General features: G+C 37.9%; 1 protein-coding gene across 2 annotated transcripts in view; it reads left to right on the top strand.

The window, feature by feature from the left end:
• The window catches only part of PRCP (prolylcarboxypeptidase), an 84428-nt gene that overhangs the window by 48415 nt on the left and 20145 nt on the right, over positions 1-15868 (top strand). For both annotated transcript variants that reach the window (XM_056116180.1, XM_056116181.1), the window contains 4 exons: positions 2344-2445; positions 8082-8263; positions 8574-8731; positions 9819-9991. In XM_056116180.1, the coding sequence (XP_055972155.1) occupies positions 2350-2445; positions 8082-8263; positions 8574-8731; positions 9819-9991 (609 nt within the window). In that variant the 5' untranslated portion in view covers positions 2344-2349. The remainder of the gene's footprint in view (positions 1-2343; positions 2446-8081; positions 8264-8573; positions 8732-9818; positions 9992-15868) is intronic.

The following is a 15868-nucleotide window of genomic DNA, read 5'->3' as shown; positions in this document are numbered from 1 at the left end:
AGTTGATTCTAGATACTTGATGTTTTTGGATACTATTTTATGGGATAGACGATAGCACAGCGGTTAGGGCGTTCGCCTTACAAGCGGCCAACATGGCCGACCCGAGTTCGATCCCTCCGCCCCTCTCGGAGAGCCCGGCAAGCTACCGAGAGTATTCGATATGCCAGACACAGTAACAACAAAGTCTCCAATGGAGACGTTACTGGGCCCGCTCGAGCAAATCGACGATCAACGGGAGGGCCTTTACCTTTACCTTTACCTTTTATATAAGAATATGACTAATGTTTGTATTGTATTGACTTTTTAAAGCTGTATATTCCTCTTACACTTTATATAAACACCGTGTTTTACAAAGTTGTTCATAAGGATCTGTTACATTCAGTATTATAACTCTAGTCCCCCTACCAGTCCCGCCACCATTGCATCTTTCTACCACTATTATTTTCAATTTTCCCAACCACCCCTTAAGCTTACCCCCATAGCAGACCATCAATAATTTATTTCATATTGTTTGTAACAAGTCTCACAATGGAGATGTTACTGGGCTCGCTCGAGCAAATCAATGAACGGGAGGACAGTGACAGTGACAGTGTTATAAATAGAATACTAAAAGGAGGATCAAAAAATGTTTCCTTAGAAGAAAGATACAGAAGAAAGTGATACAATTGGAGTTAAATTTTTAACTGGGTGGCCTTCAGATATGTGTGTAACCACAGGGGCTTCCAAAAGTACAGGGAGATATAGGAGGAGTGGGGGAGGCAGCTCATCCCCAACTCTGTAAAACCCTGGAGATTTCAGTCACAAGACTCGCATACCTGAGCTTTTCAACAGATTAATTTCTGGATGAAGCTCGTCCCAAGCAGTGGAGTCTGGCCAGGAACTGTAGAGGTTTTTAGCTGCTGGGGCTCTGTTTGGGTGGTGCTGGACTCACCTGCCCCTCCTCTGAGATGCCTTGGACAACACAGCAGGGGAAGAATCCCTGCAATTTGGTCTCTTTTACGATTTATATGAGTCTCTAGTTCATGGCCATTGAGTCTGTGTATTGACTTTATAGTCGGTCATTTTGCTGTATTTGTTTATTTTTCCTAAGGGCTTTTTGGTGGACTATTCAAGGTCTTCTGTGTATATCATCATGTCGTCTGCAAATAGTGATGGTTTGAATTTTTTCTTTTCCATTTTGGATTCCTTTGATTTGTTTTTCTTGCCTGATTGCGGTAGCCAGACTTCTAATACCATGTTGGAGGGAGTGGACATCCTTGTCTTTTACCTGATATCGGAGGGAATTCCTTCAGTTTTTCACCATTAAGGATGTTGCTATATATAGATTACAGGGTTTTGTATAACTGAGTAAGAATCAGGAGCTTCAGACAACAGTGAGACATAATATTGAGCATTATATTATGTGGAGCACTTGAAAAAAATATAAAACCTTTGAGATACATGCAGGCAAAGGATATCTTATTAGACTGTGAATAATGCTGACAGTGTCACTGTCACTGTCACTGTTCATCAATTTGCTTGAGCTGGCCCAGTAACATTGTGAGACTTGTTGTTTGGCATATACCTCACGGGGAGCTTGCCAGGCATTGCCGTGTGCACAGATACTCTCGGTAGCTTGTCGGGCTCTCCAAGAGGGGTGGAGGAATACGAACTTGGGTCGGCCCTGTCGGCCCCATGCAAGGCAAACACCCTACCCGCTGTGCTATTGCTCTAGCCCCAATGCTGACACATACGTTACTAAATGTTAGTAGATTACATGGACCTACTATGAAAAATAGAAATACCTCGAAAATGGTTGCAGGCAACTAATCACTTGTTACGGTCTTTGTGAATTGGTTTCATTAAATTGCTTCCCTTCAGCCTCAGTTAAACTCCATAGATGTTTTTCTGTACTATTTTCTCATTTACTTATTTGTTTTATATTATAAATTCCTATGAATAGGCGACTAACTTAGATATCCTAAGATCTGCCCTACAGTGTTGGAGTACAGTGCAGTTTGATTAATTTAGACAATATTCTAAGGCTCAGGTGTCAGAATAAGTCAGAGTTTGGAAACTTGTAGCTGGGCACTTTCAGGTTGTTTTTCATTGTTAACTGAATTAGTATGAGATTTATATTTAACAGTGAAATGGTATCATTTATAGCAGTGGCATCATTTATCTGTAGAGCAAATATAGTAGATGGTATCGTTTGTGTGTAGTGCAAATATAGTAAATTGTGCAGTTTCTCGGAGAAATTTTTTTTGGTCTGGTTGAATGCTCATTGCATATTATTTGTAGAAAGGTTTGATGGTTCTTTCACATTCTGACTTTAGACTGTGAGTAAATATTTTTTCTTTCTAGGGGTTCATGTGGGATGTGGCTGAGGAATTGAAAGCTATGTTGGTCTTTGCTGAACATCGATATTACGGAGAGTCCCTACCCTTTGGCCCCTCGTCTTTCAAGGTAACTATGCATTTTACTTTTAAGTTTAAATTTGATATTTTGAAAGTTTAGAACATCTTCTCGGTACATATCCTATAGTAAAAAAGAAATAATAATGAACTTAAAGTCAAAACATTTAATCCTTTTTTTTTTTTGTATACAATTTGAACAAGTTGAAGGTTTTGAACACTTTTTGTTTTGTATTTGGGCCACACCCAGCTATGCTTAGGACTGCTCCTGTCTGTGTGCTCAGTGATCACTGCTGGGGTTGCTTTTGTTCAAGGAATCTTACTGGGGATCGAACGATGGTTGATTGTGTTTGCAAAGCAAGTACCTTACACACTCTACTATTTTTCTGTACCCTGCAAACCGTTTTGCTACATTAACAAATTTTAATTTTTATTAATTATTATTCAATATTAATAAGTTTTCAACTCCCTGTAATGTCTAAAGACTATGGAGGGAACACTGCAAACTGTCACTGATTGTTTTTGTCCCCTGGTAAAATACTCCACCATTCTATGTGTGAACCTCCACTCTGCAGTTCTGGGTTCCTACTTGTGTATGGCCCTGTCTCCCCCAACCCCCAGATATACGCAGCCATAACGAGTCACGCCAGCTGACATTAATCTTTCAAACCTCTCTATCAGGTGTGATGTACTCAATCTGCACTGCAAACTGGCGGTAAAATACACGGTCTTAATTTTACTGCCAGAATACTCCCATAAAAAGCCAGGCAACTTAATGGAAGGAACTAGATTTTCACCTCCCTGTCTGAATTAAATGCCATTAATGTCGTTACATAATAATGGAGATAGTGTGAATAACTGAGGCGGCATAAACATTAGTTCATTAATATAAATAATGAATCAGATCGGGGGTAACCAGAAATCTAAAATTCCACTGTCAGCACCCATAAAATTCCTAAGAACAATGGTGACACAAAGGAATTCAACTACTCTGGCATATACAGGGACAGGTTGAAGGCAAGTCCCTGTTTATAAAAATTCTCAAACTTGCTTATGGAGGACCACAACACAATACTCTCATGCAGTATCACTTGAAATTAAGCAGTCACTGGTAGAGAAAAACCTTAACTCAAAGAAGAATTGATTCAGAATACCAAAGAATCATGTAAATTGAATCTAAGGACCTAAAGAATACAGCAGCAAGCCATAGTAACAGATCTGAAGTGAAGCGTTGTACCTGTGAACATGAAGACATAATACAAGCCAGTGACAATAATGAAGTGGTGAAAGAAAAGAGAAGTAGAATGGGAGAGAAAGTAAGATTCTTAGTAGACAGACAAATCTCCAAAGAGATGCGAAGCCTATGAAACTCCCAGGAACACCAGTCTTTGGGCTGACAGTTCTGGGGCCCTCTTGGGTGTTGAACTGAGTCTTTGCCCTGCTGAAACCCCAGAAGCTGCACCCACACCCAACAGCCTCTGGCATATAGATGGCCCAGCTTCACCGCTTCACAGCTAACCTCAGAAGACACCAAACCAGAGAAACTCTAGACACATTGGTCTTCAAATTCTGGGGCCCTCTCAGAGGGGGAATTGGCCAGATCCCCACCTTGCTAAAGCCCCAGCAGCTGCATCCATACCCCACATTCTTGGGCATATAAACAATCCCAGCTTCAGAGCTTTACGACTTATCTCAAGAGATGCCAACCTATAGAAATGTTCAGTTTTACAGCTCCTGGAGCAGCATTAGCAGTCATGTAACACCTTCAAATTCCACAACACTGACAACCCAGTAGGAGCACAGAAAATTAGATTGGAAAGTAGCATAGAAGCCCACTTATCTCAATAAACAAAAACAAGAACACAGAAGGTTCAACTAGCAGCAAACAGCTCAGTAAATTCTTAGTGACTTTAATACCATCATCGTGAGATATAACAGTTTTCACAAATTTTCTTTTACTCTTTTTTGATAATTCCATTTACAGTTTTGTTGTAAGCAGCATTATAAAATAATTTTGTATCTGTGAAGGGGTCTGGCTTGTGGGGTAGGTGGGAAATGGGGACAGTGGTGGAGGGAAGGTCACACTGGTGGTGGGATTCGTGTTGAAACATTGAATGCCTGAAATAACTGTATTATGAACAACTTTGCAAACATGGTATTTAAATAAAGTTAGAAAAATAAGATAGTTAATCGATAGTAAGAGGAGTAATCTATGAATTTTAATTACTGGAAGGAGAGGATAAAGAGAGAGGGGAAGAATGAATGGTGGGAGAGTTAATAACTTAGAACTTCCCAAGTCTCTGGAGGGAGGCTTCTGCCCAGGTTCAGGAGACTCACAGAATACCAAATAGAATAGAGTCAAATAGAACCAAGACACATTGTAAGAAAAATGGCAAAAACCAGGGAGACAGATTACTTAAGCATCAGGGGAGAAGAGAATCCTCACATACTGGAGAATTGTCCCACTGTAGCACTGTCCTGGATTTGCTTAAGCAGGCCCAGTAACATTGTGAGACTTGTTGCTACTGTGTTTAGCATATCGAATTCGTCTTGTTTAGCATATTGAATTCGGAGCTTGCCAGGCTTTGCTGTGTGGGCAGGATACTCTGGGCAGCTTGCCAGGCTCTCCAAGAGGAGCAGAGGAATTGAACTCGGGTCGGCCGCATGCAAGGCAAACGCCCTACCCGCTGTGCTATCCGTCCAGCCCAAATTCTAGAGAATTAATATAAAAAATCACAATAGATCTCACATATGAAACTGAACAAGCAACATAAGAGTGAAATGATATATTCAAACTATGAATGAAAAATAACTTACAACCTAGATTTTGTTATCCAGCAAAGCTGTCATTTAGGTTTGAGGGAGGGATGAAAACATTCTTAGCAAAATCTTTTGTAACTGAACCAACTCTGCAAGGATTACTAATAAGTCCATATAAAGAAAAAGACAATTTCAAAGAAATTGCAAAAAAAAAAACCTATAAAGAGAAAATTGCAAAACCAACTAAACCCCACACAGAAAAATGGCAACACCACCATTTATATTAATAAACCTCTGAATGTGGTGGACTAAACTCTCCCTTTCAAAGCTGTAGAGTGCTTGGAATTATCCTGATATTTTTATTAGCTATTTAAATTAAAGTTATTCCAGCAAACTAAAAAAACCTGTTGTGAGCATGAATTTGTTCTTCAAACCATGCAGTATCAATTTTATGTGTAATATAAGAATTATATTTAATTCTACCCCGGTTTGACTTCCAGCACTGCAATATGGTCCCCACAGGACCTCCAGGAGTGAGGCTGAGCATAGAACCAGTTGATAGCTTCTGAACACCTTTGAGTGTACCTTACCCCAACCTCCCCCCAAAACATTAACTCACATTGAAATAATCTGCAAAATAACAAAAATCCCACATTTTATATTGCAAATCTAATACGTGCATTCTAGCAGCTACATACTGCATGTGTGCATTTAAACTTTGTTTACGTATTTGTGTTTAGCTCTTAGTGAAAAGTTGTTCTGGGGAAAGAATTTGGTCCTTTGTAATGATTAAAGCCTTGGGTATACTGGAGGTGACTTTTGACAGCAGACATAGCATTAGCAGGGAGTCAGTATGATAGTATGATAGCTTACATTTATTAAACATGTGCTATGTTTAGATACTATTTTATGTATCTCACACATCTAAAATACAGAATTCTGTGAAATGATGTATCCATGCATCCCATTTTTTTGTATGGGGAAGTGAAGGCATAATCCAGTAATTTTTTTCAAGCTCAGATCTAAGCACTGATGGTAGAGAGACCCTTCTAAAACTGTCTAAAATTGTGCTCTGTATGGCACCATCTGATTACCTGTGTGCAGGAGACATAGTGTTGGGACAAGTACATGTGGCTTGAAACTGTGTATTCTGGATTCATGGTACATCTCTGCTCCCTGTAAGAACTGCTGCATACAAGACAGACAGAAAAGTAAAACCTACACATCTCCAGCTAAAAATTTAAAAAATCATTTAATTATATATTCTCTTCTCTTATTTTTTAAGCAAGAGATAGTAGTAGACCCTGAGGTGCTGGGTAGAAATCACTAAATTCAAGCTAGAAAGGGCCGGGTCCATTAATCACCATTTGGAGAACACCCAGATTGAGGGGTCACAGTGATGATACAGTTGACTTCTGTAAACAGGTGCTTATGTGAGAAGTTATTTGTTGCAGAAGTTAGTGCTATCTCAACATATCGGCAGGCCAAATTCCAATAGAGCACTAATCATCTTTCTTTTAAATATATACAGTTAAAAATCATGAAGTAGACCTAGGTACATCAACATGGATCTAACTCCACAAAAAATTTGGTGTTAAAAAATAGTTCTATGGCTCAAGTGGTAGTGTAAATGCCTTAGATGTGTGAGACCTCAGTTTCACCCCCAGCACTGTGCCTAGCCCTGGGAGTAACCGTGGTGGTCTTTGATCACTGATAGGTGAGCCCCCACTACCAATTTAGGAAAAAAGTTCCAAGTGATAATCTTCCAATTAAAGGATAATTGGCAGAGTAAAACAAGCTCTAAATGTTCAGTTTGATGAGTTTGTACGTTTTTATGCTTCTTTGTAATCATCACATTGAACAAGATGGAAAACACTTTCAACATCCCAGAAAATGTCTGTTATCTCTTCCTGGTTGATAATCACTTCCCCCACTAGTGTCAAGCACTATTTTAGTTTCTATCTTTTGTGAGTGTGTGTGTGTGTGTGTGTGTTTAATTATTTAATATTCTTTGACACTGAGAAAATTCTAATTGGATATTATTTCTCCGATTAGACTGGAAACATTGAGGGCACAACTCAGATTAAGAAGGTTAAGGTATTTGTGTTGGGAGAAAAATGTAAGGAGAAATAACAAAATAACTAAAATAAATAATACTTAACACAATATTTAAAACCTGGTGAATAGATGGGCATTGGAGAAAAAGAAAGAAAAACTCAAAGTCAATACAACAAATGATCCATAGTAATATATCAAGATTTTGAAAGATAAGATTAAATGTTTTACTTGTACCATTGAACTTATTTGTTTTGGTCTAATTCAAGCCATCTTAAAGTCTGTGCTTCATGCTCGCACCAAGCCTCATCCACAAATGAACCTTTTCCTGGACAGCCACATGACATTTCATAGGACACATCCTACCCATAGTCCAAGAGTACAGCACTACATTTGATGGGATTCAAAGTAGGATGCAAACAACCTTAGAGGGAAATATTATATTATTTTGGTTCTGCTTTGGGGGAGGGATTGAGGTTCAGCATGGAAACATCTGAAAATACGTTCGTGGGAAGGTGTAATGGTGTGGGATTGGGGTTTGAATATTAAATCTAATCAAATATTGTGAACGACTTTATAAAATTAAAAATTAAAAAAAAAGCTGTAGAGTATGGACGTTTCTCAAAAAATTAGAAGTTGACCCATTTGACCCAGCAGTACCACTTCTGGGATTATATCCTGAGGGTACAAAAAAGCACTTCAGCTTTTGATTTGATTAGACACTTTAACTCAATTGCCTAGAAATTCTGTTTGGAGAAAAACTTAGATCTGACTCTGGCCTTTTTTTTCCCCCTTAATCCTTGGATCAATACAATACCTGAATTGTCATTTTGTCCACATTTATCCTCATTCTTTTTTTTTTTTCTTTTTTAGGATTCTAAACACTTGAATTTTCTGACATCAGAACAAGCTCTGGCTGATTTTGCAGAGTTAATCAAACACTTGAGAAAAACAATAAAAGGAGTTAAAAATCAACCTTTCATTGCCCTAGGGGGCTCATATGGTGGCATGCTTGCAGCCTGGTTCAGGATGAAATATCCCCATATGGTTGTTGGGTAAATACATTTATTTTATACATAAGTACTTCTTATATTTTAGGCAGTCTTAGAGATTTGGTTTGGGTTTGGGATAAAACATTTATATCCTGTTGTTCTAAGATTTGTGGTTTCTATGTCATTAATAGTTTATGCTGTTTTTAAAAAATGTTCTTTCGCTATCACTATCATTTCAATATTTCTCAGTGTTCAAAATTTATCTCACTGTTTCTCCTTTTATAAAATATTAGCTTGAATTTTGGAATTTTAATTTCCTGAGTTACATTTCTCCCCATTCCCCTTCTCTTTCCTTGTTTTTCTTACCATTTAGAGCTCTTGCAGCCTCTGCTCCCATTTGGCAGTTTGAGAATATGGTACCTTGTGGTGTATTTTTGAGTATTGTCACTAAAGATTATAAGAAAAGTGGCTCAAATTGTTCAAGAAGCATTCGTAAGTCCTGGGATGCCATTAACCGACTTGTAAATAAAGGTAAGTTTCAGATAAAATAATGTAAAGTAAAATAAAAAGTAAAGGCCCTCCCATTGATCATCGATTTGCTCGAGCGGGCCCAGTAACGTCTCCATTGGAGACTTTGTTGTTACTGTGTCTGGCATATCGAATACTCTCGGTAGCTTGCCAGGCTCTCCGAGAGGGGCGGAGGAATCGAACTCGGGTCGGCCATGTTGGCTACGTGCAAGGCAAGCATCCTACCACTGTGCTATCGTTCCAGCCATAGCACAGTGGGTAGGGCGTTTGCCTTGCACGCGGCCCACGTGGCGGACCCGATAAAATAATGGAAAAGTGGATTTTTACCTTTTCCTTGTTAAATTCAGTACTTTTTTAGTAAACTTATTTAGTATGACATTCATATTATAACATATATTGAAGCCAAAATACACAGCTTGATGAATAATCACAAGTGAATACATAATGCAATCAGTATCCCAGATAAGAAATCTCATTTTTCCCTTTCTAGAGTACATATGCCTAGCTTGTACTATCCACTAATATGGATAGTATTTTTAATCTATTAATATAGATAATCCTTACCTAATTACTGTTGCCCCATTACCATTCTTTCTTCTAAAACTATATAGAATTTCATAAGTTTGCTTCCTCATGGATTTTTGTAGTTTAGTTTTAGTAAGTGGAATTGCATGTTAGTAAGTGGAATTGTATGTTTAGTAAGTGGAATTGAATTTTTTCTGTGTCTCTTGCTCCGTGCAATTTTAGTTGTGCCTTGTTTTTCAGTTATATCCATTTTTAAAGCTATAGTTTATGTATTCTCGTTGTATTATCCATTTGTTTATTTTTTTTAAATTTCCTATTGCTTGTCTCATTTATTTTAATAATGGTTTTTGTAGGGGGGATAATTCATATTACTAATTCTGGAAAGATCTTCAAGGATAGACAGTATACTTACCAGGGATTATGCAATTGTTTTAAAAATAGTAAATATTGAAAAAATATCCTTAAAGATTGAGTTTTCTCAAATACCAAGCAAAGAATAAATGATCTATAAAGTCTTCTATTGAGTACTTCTTCTTAGATTTCAGCAGTGTCATTCTATTCCCAGGTACTGGCTTGAATTGGCTTTCTGAAACCCTTCATTTGTGCAGCCCATTAGAAGATTCTGATGATGTTGAACGCTTAAAAGATTGGATCTCTGAAACTTGGATCAATCTCGCTATGGCGAACTACCCATATGAGTCAAACTTTTTACAGCCTTTGCCTGCTTGGCCTATCAAGGTAACAGGAAAATGTCCTTTAGTCTCTTTTAGCAGCACACCTCTTGTTTTTCTGTGCTTAGTCTCTGGCCTTCAGAACCAGAGGACGTCCCAGATATCCATGGTCACTAGAGTTTGTCAAACTGGGTTTGAATCTTGCTTTGTGTTATTTTCTGTTTACTTAAACTTGGACATTATAGTTAACTTTTCTAAACCTGTTTTCTCATTTGAAACTGGATATGAATTCATGAATTGCAGTCATAAGACTGATAGTTATTAATACAGTAATTTATCAATTTCTGTGCTGTGCACTTTATATACATGGTTTACTTAATCTTTATGAGATATGTGGGGCACATGGAGTTATGTATGTGTAAGCGTATGATCAGTGCTTAGTAAATGTCATGATAAGGGCTGGAAGGATAGCACAGCGGGTAGGGTGTTTGCCTTGCACACGGCTCACTCAGGTTCGATTCCCAGCATCCCATGTGGTCCCCCGAGCACCGCCAGGAATAATTCCTGAGTGCATGAGCCAGAAGTAACCCCTTGCCAGGTGTGACCCAAAAAGCAAAATAAATAAATAAATGCCATGATAGTTGTAGTGCTATAATTTAGTCGACCGCTAGTACTTTCAAAGTGTGTTGATACTTTCACATCCTAAGTGAATGATCTTCATGCAACAGAGAGGAAAGGAGAGAGCACACACTTGGATCCTAAAGGTGAGGGCTTCACCCAAAACCGTCCTTGTGATCTTGAGCAGGGCAGTCTTTTTCTCCAAATCTCCATGTCGTCTGCAGAAAGGGATAATGATACATATTTAATTGGACTTATTTGCCGAGGATCAAGTGAAAGGCTGGAAATGAAAACAATCTGGAAAATTTAAGGACATATTGCACCTTAAAATTTGACATTCTTTTCAAGACAAAAATATTTCTTTTGATTTTGGGGTCACATCAAGTGGTACTCAGGGGTTACTCCAAGCGCCATGCTTGTGGGTTGTTTCTGGTGATGTTGAGTTGTCCATATGTTCTGGGGATTGGAACTCAGACTTTCTACATAGAAAGCATATATCAGCCCTCAGCTATTTCTCCGGCCCTTCTACTTGCATTCTTTACTGTATATGCTCTTTTATTCCTTTGTAAAGGCCATTCTTAATTTTAAAGGCAGTACAGTTGGTAATTTAGAGAACATACGGACTCTAAAATGAACGCTGGAATTATAAACAGAATTGATAATGTGAGAATCAGACTTAAGAGCATTTTTATTTGTCTATTTGTACAATTAAATGTACACCCGACTTAGTTAAAAATTTTTTTGTTTGTTTTTGGGCCACGTCTTGCTAGTATTCAGGCTTATTCTTGGTCTGCACTCAGGGGTCACTTCTGATGAGGAATAGGGAACCATCTCTCTGGCCCTGTTTAAACTTTGTAACCCAAATTAACTGGTTGTTATTAGTGATTTGTTCCATTTAAAAGTAGAATGACTAAGTATTTTGTTTGCTTTTTTTCTCTTTTTTGGGTCACACCTGGCTATGTACAGGGGTTCCTCCTGGCTCTGCACTCAGGAATTACTCCTGGCAGTGCTCGGGGGACCATATGGGATGCTAGGAATTGAACCCGAGTCGCCAGAGTGCGAGGCAAATGCCCTATCCACTGTGCTATTGCTCCAGCCCCAGAATGATTAAGTGTTTGCTCATAGCAGGCGAGAAGTAAATGAGTATTGATTAAATTTAACTTGACAGGACTGGGTCTGACTCAGTGGAAGAGTGCTGCCTTGCATGTGTAAAACCTGGCACATTTTTTTTTTTTAAGAAGTAAATAGTTTGAATTTTTTGTTTCAAAATCATTTACAGAACAGCTCTCTTTCATGGAAATAATAGCTAGGTCAAAACAATGAGGGAAAAAAACTAAATCTAGGGCTAGGGAGATTGTGAGGGGCAAGGTGCTTGGTTTTGCAAATGACCGATGCTAGTTAAGATTCTTGGCACTTCATATGGTCCCCTGAGCACAGAACCAGGAGTAAGCTCTGAGAACAGCTGGATGTGGCCAACTTTCCTCTTTTCCTTCCAAAACAACACAGCAAATCTAAATCTAAATCTATTATTCTATCAGTGTTCAATTCCCAGTATCCCGTATCGTCCTTCAAGCACTATCAGGAGAAATTCTTGAGTGCATGAGCCAGGAGTAACCCCTGTACATTGCCGGACGTGGCCAAAAAAGAAGAAAAAAGTCTACATTAATATCTTATCCATAAATACTAGTAGTTTACCATTTATTAAAGCGCTTCATATAGTCTATCTCATTCAGTCCTCAAGAGATACTGTGTAGGAAAGATATAACTCCACTCTTATTGAGAAGAAGACATTTAAACGCAACTAAGCGGTGGTGGAAGCGGGATTTAAATTAGGTCCTGCCATTGTTCAGACTCTGATCATTTATATCACAGAGTATTAGTAGGAAACTAAGTTTGGGTGACTAGTTAGCCATGGTGTGATAAGTACCAGTTTAATTCTGTATTCTGTATATGAAATGAGAGTTACATTTGCCCTCTTAGAGAACAAAAGAGTTGTGAGATGATAAAAACATATGGGGGATTATCTTGTATTTTATAATGGTTGGCAGACTTTATCTTTAGATGACCTTTTAGATTTTTGGGCCATCTGGTTTCAGCCATATATTACTCAAATATTACTCCTTTCAGATATATATCTGTAAGGAGAAAGTAGCCATAAACAATAGATGAACGAGGATGACTGTGTTTTAGCAATACTTAATTTATAAAGCAGAGAGCTGATTGGATTGGCCTAGGGCTACAATTTGCTGACCCAGGTTTTGGATACTACATTCAGAAGTTTCAGAAATGAAGACTGTGGTTGGTCAAAGTTAGACAACAGAAGCTCTGAGCAGCCGAATAGTAGCTGCTGAGGAAAAGATCAAGGAGCTAAAAGATTAAATGGAGAAAAACTAGAAACAACATACGATGAAAAGAAGTCTGAAAAGAAATAAATAGCACACCAGAAAACTGGGGAATGAGTTCAAAAGGAACAATTTAAGAATCCCCAGAGTCCCAGAAGAACAGGAAGAATAATTCTATGAAGAACCAATAGTTAAAAACTTGATAGATAAGACTTTCTTCCTCCTCAGCATTGAGGAATGCAGGCAGGCACCCAGATCCAGAATGCTCAAATGGTTCCAGTAAAAAGTAGACTCAAATAGGAAAAACTCCAAGACATTGTACTCAGAATGACAAAAGCCAGAGAGACAATATTGAAAGCATCAAGATAAAAAAAAAAGGAACTTCTAAACAACGAAAAGCCCTAAAGAGCCACAGCAGATCTTTAAATGAGGCTCTCCAAGTCAGATGGGAATGGAAGGATATTGTACAAAGACTCCACGAAATAAACACTTCACCAAGAATACGCTATTCAGCTGAATTATCATTCAGGTTTATAACTATAGAGAGCTTCATGCACAGGAAACAGTTTAGGAAATTCATTGTCTTGAAACCAGTTTTATAGGAAGCATTAAAAAACTTTCAGTGGCTGAAGTGATAGTACAGCAGGTAGACCTTTTGCCTTCTACACTGTGAACCCAGGTTTAATCCTCGGTATCCCATATGGTCCTCCGAGCACTGCCAGGAGAAATTCCTGAGTGCATAGCCAGCAGTGATTCCTGAGTGCTCACCCCTGAGCACTGTCGGGTGAGACCCTAAATGCCAAAAAAAAAAAAAACCCAAAAAACTTCTTTAAAAGACAAACTTTTTAGCGCTTGGCCACGAGTATTGCATTTATTCCTGATGATTGTGGTGACATTTACAGAGTAAGATAGGTCTGTTTATTCATAGTCTGCTAAATGATTTTATACTTTTACAATAATTTTTCAGTTACATTGAATGTTCTGTGTCTATTCAGATTTTTTTGCATTTGTAGAGTTTTATTATGATCTTAATAATGCAGATACTTAAGCATTTTCTGTAATATAATATTTTCTAACATAAAGCCTATATTCCCTTTCTAGGATAAAATACACTTTTATACCTTTATAGTCCTATTCAGATTTTCCTTTAAAATTTTCTTAGTTCTCCTCTCCTCACTTACTCAATTGTGTATTTGTAGGCTTGACTAATTCATGTTAATTTTAAAATATATTAGCTTAGAATTATTTACGCTTAATTTAAAAAATTTCTATGCCTACAAAAAATGATCTAGAAAAATTGTTTTCAATTTATCATTAATTTACAGTTTTATGGAATTTGAGTTTAGTTTTAATCTAAGTGTCAATCACCAGTTCCACAATAAACTTTTGAAAAATGATCTCATACGTGGGATATAAAGAAACATAGTAAGGGAACCGCAAATGCCAGAGTCATTAGAACTGGAGATTTTGCCTATGGAACTGAGCTTACTTGGGAGGGGGAGGGAGGGGAGGTCATCTGGGACACTGAGGGAGGGAAACAACTCTTTAGAGATGGCTATGCGGTTAGAATGATGTTTGCATTAAAAGTATAATGAACAGTATTGTAAATTTAATAAAAATGCTAAAACCCCAAAATTTATGTTGTCTACATCGTTCTCCAGTTACACTGTATCTGATTTTAGACTTTTCCCACTACATGTATTTCTCCCAAGCTTTTAGCTTCAGATCACTTTCATTCACTGTTCATTCTGTTTCTCCTTTCTTGACCCTCTCTGTGTTCTCCCAACCCACTAATCCTTGGAACACTACCCAGTTGGGGACCGCTCTTTCACTTGGATAATTCCATTTAAGCAGAACTCCTCCTTCCTCTGATACACTTCCTCCTTTCTAAAGGGTTGACAAACAGCCATCCCTATTTGAGTCTTTAACTCGGGTTTAGGATGGTGATATAATATGTAACAAGTGGGTTATGAAACAAAGCTGATGATTTCCAATTCTGCCTCCACATTGTACAATTTCTGAGGACACCACCGCCGGGGACTGAATGCCATTTTTTGTGTCAACTGAAGTATCGTTCTTCCTAATTTATCTCTGGACTTAGCATACACAGACCCCATTTCTTTTATTTAGTATTAACAGAGGCTGCAACATTCATGCAGAAATAATCATGGAATTGGCTGCTCGAACACAAGGAAGAGGAGAAAGGGGAAATAGAAACCCCCTCTGTCATTTGACTGCTGTGTCAGCATAAAACTGCTCCGTTTCTTTTCAAGCACAGTTTTTTAAGGACACTGTAGAGTTATTTTATTTTGGGATTGCCTTAGCTGACAACTTACCAAATCTTTTGGCTTACTCTTTTAAGGGTGCGGATAGATACAGTGAAATAATAAGACATAAGATGGAAAATCTCGTACGATTGTCTTGGCATTTGATAATGTATGCAACCTCTCTGGGTGGTTTAAGCGGTTTAGGTACATTCTATGAAAAGAGAGCTTTTACTGACAAAACTAATGTGATTATCTGAGTGAGTGTGAGAGGGGTATTGAAGCTGTAGAGAAAGAAAATCTGTTAGAAAAGCTGAATGTATCTGCTTAATTCTTTCTCTAATGTGGATGGACCACGCTCTCTGAGAAGAGATTGGTCTTTTTGTTTTGTTTCAAACCTGCCTTCTTTCCTTCCTCTTAAAATTTTTTCCTTGCTCCCCTTTTCTTCCTCATACTTAAATGTTTATCTTCATAGGTGTGGAAAATTTAAAGCTCTTAAATATATTATAATCTTTCTCTGGCATACCGAGGCTGAGAATATTAAAATACATAGTGTAGAGCTGATTAACTTGGTACCAATACTAACATAATAAGTATGCTATTTTTATTATTTGTATGCACTTTAAAAGCAGATTTAAGATGAATAAATAATGTTCTTTTCTAAGTTTTTCCAGAATTTTCAACTTTGTTCTAGGAAGAGAAAGTGAACTTGGTCTGTTT

Source organism: Sorex fumeus, unplaced genomic scaffold (assembly GCF_029834395.1).
Source record: "Sorex fumeus unplaced genomic scaffold, SorFum_2.1 ptg000030l, whole genome shotgun sequence".
Lineage (NCBI taxonomy): Eukaryota > Metazoa > Chordata > Mammalia > Eulipotyphla > Soricidae > Sorex > Sorex fumeus.
This window is presented reverse-complemented; position numbering and strand designations above follow the sequence as displayed.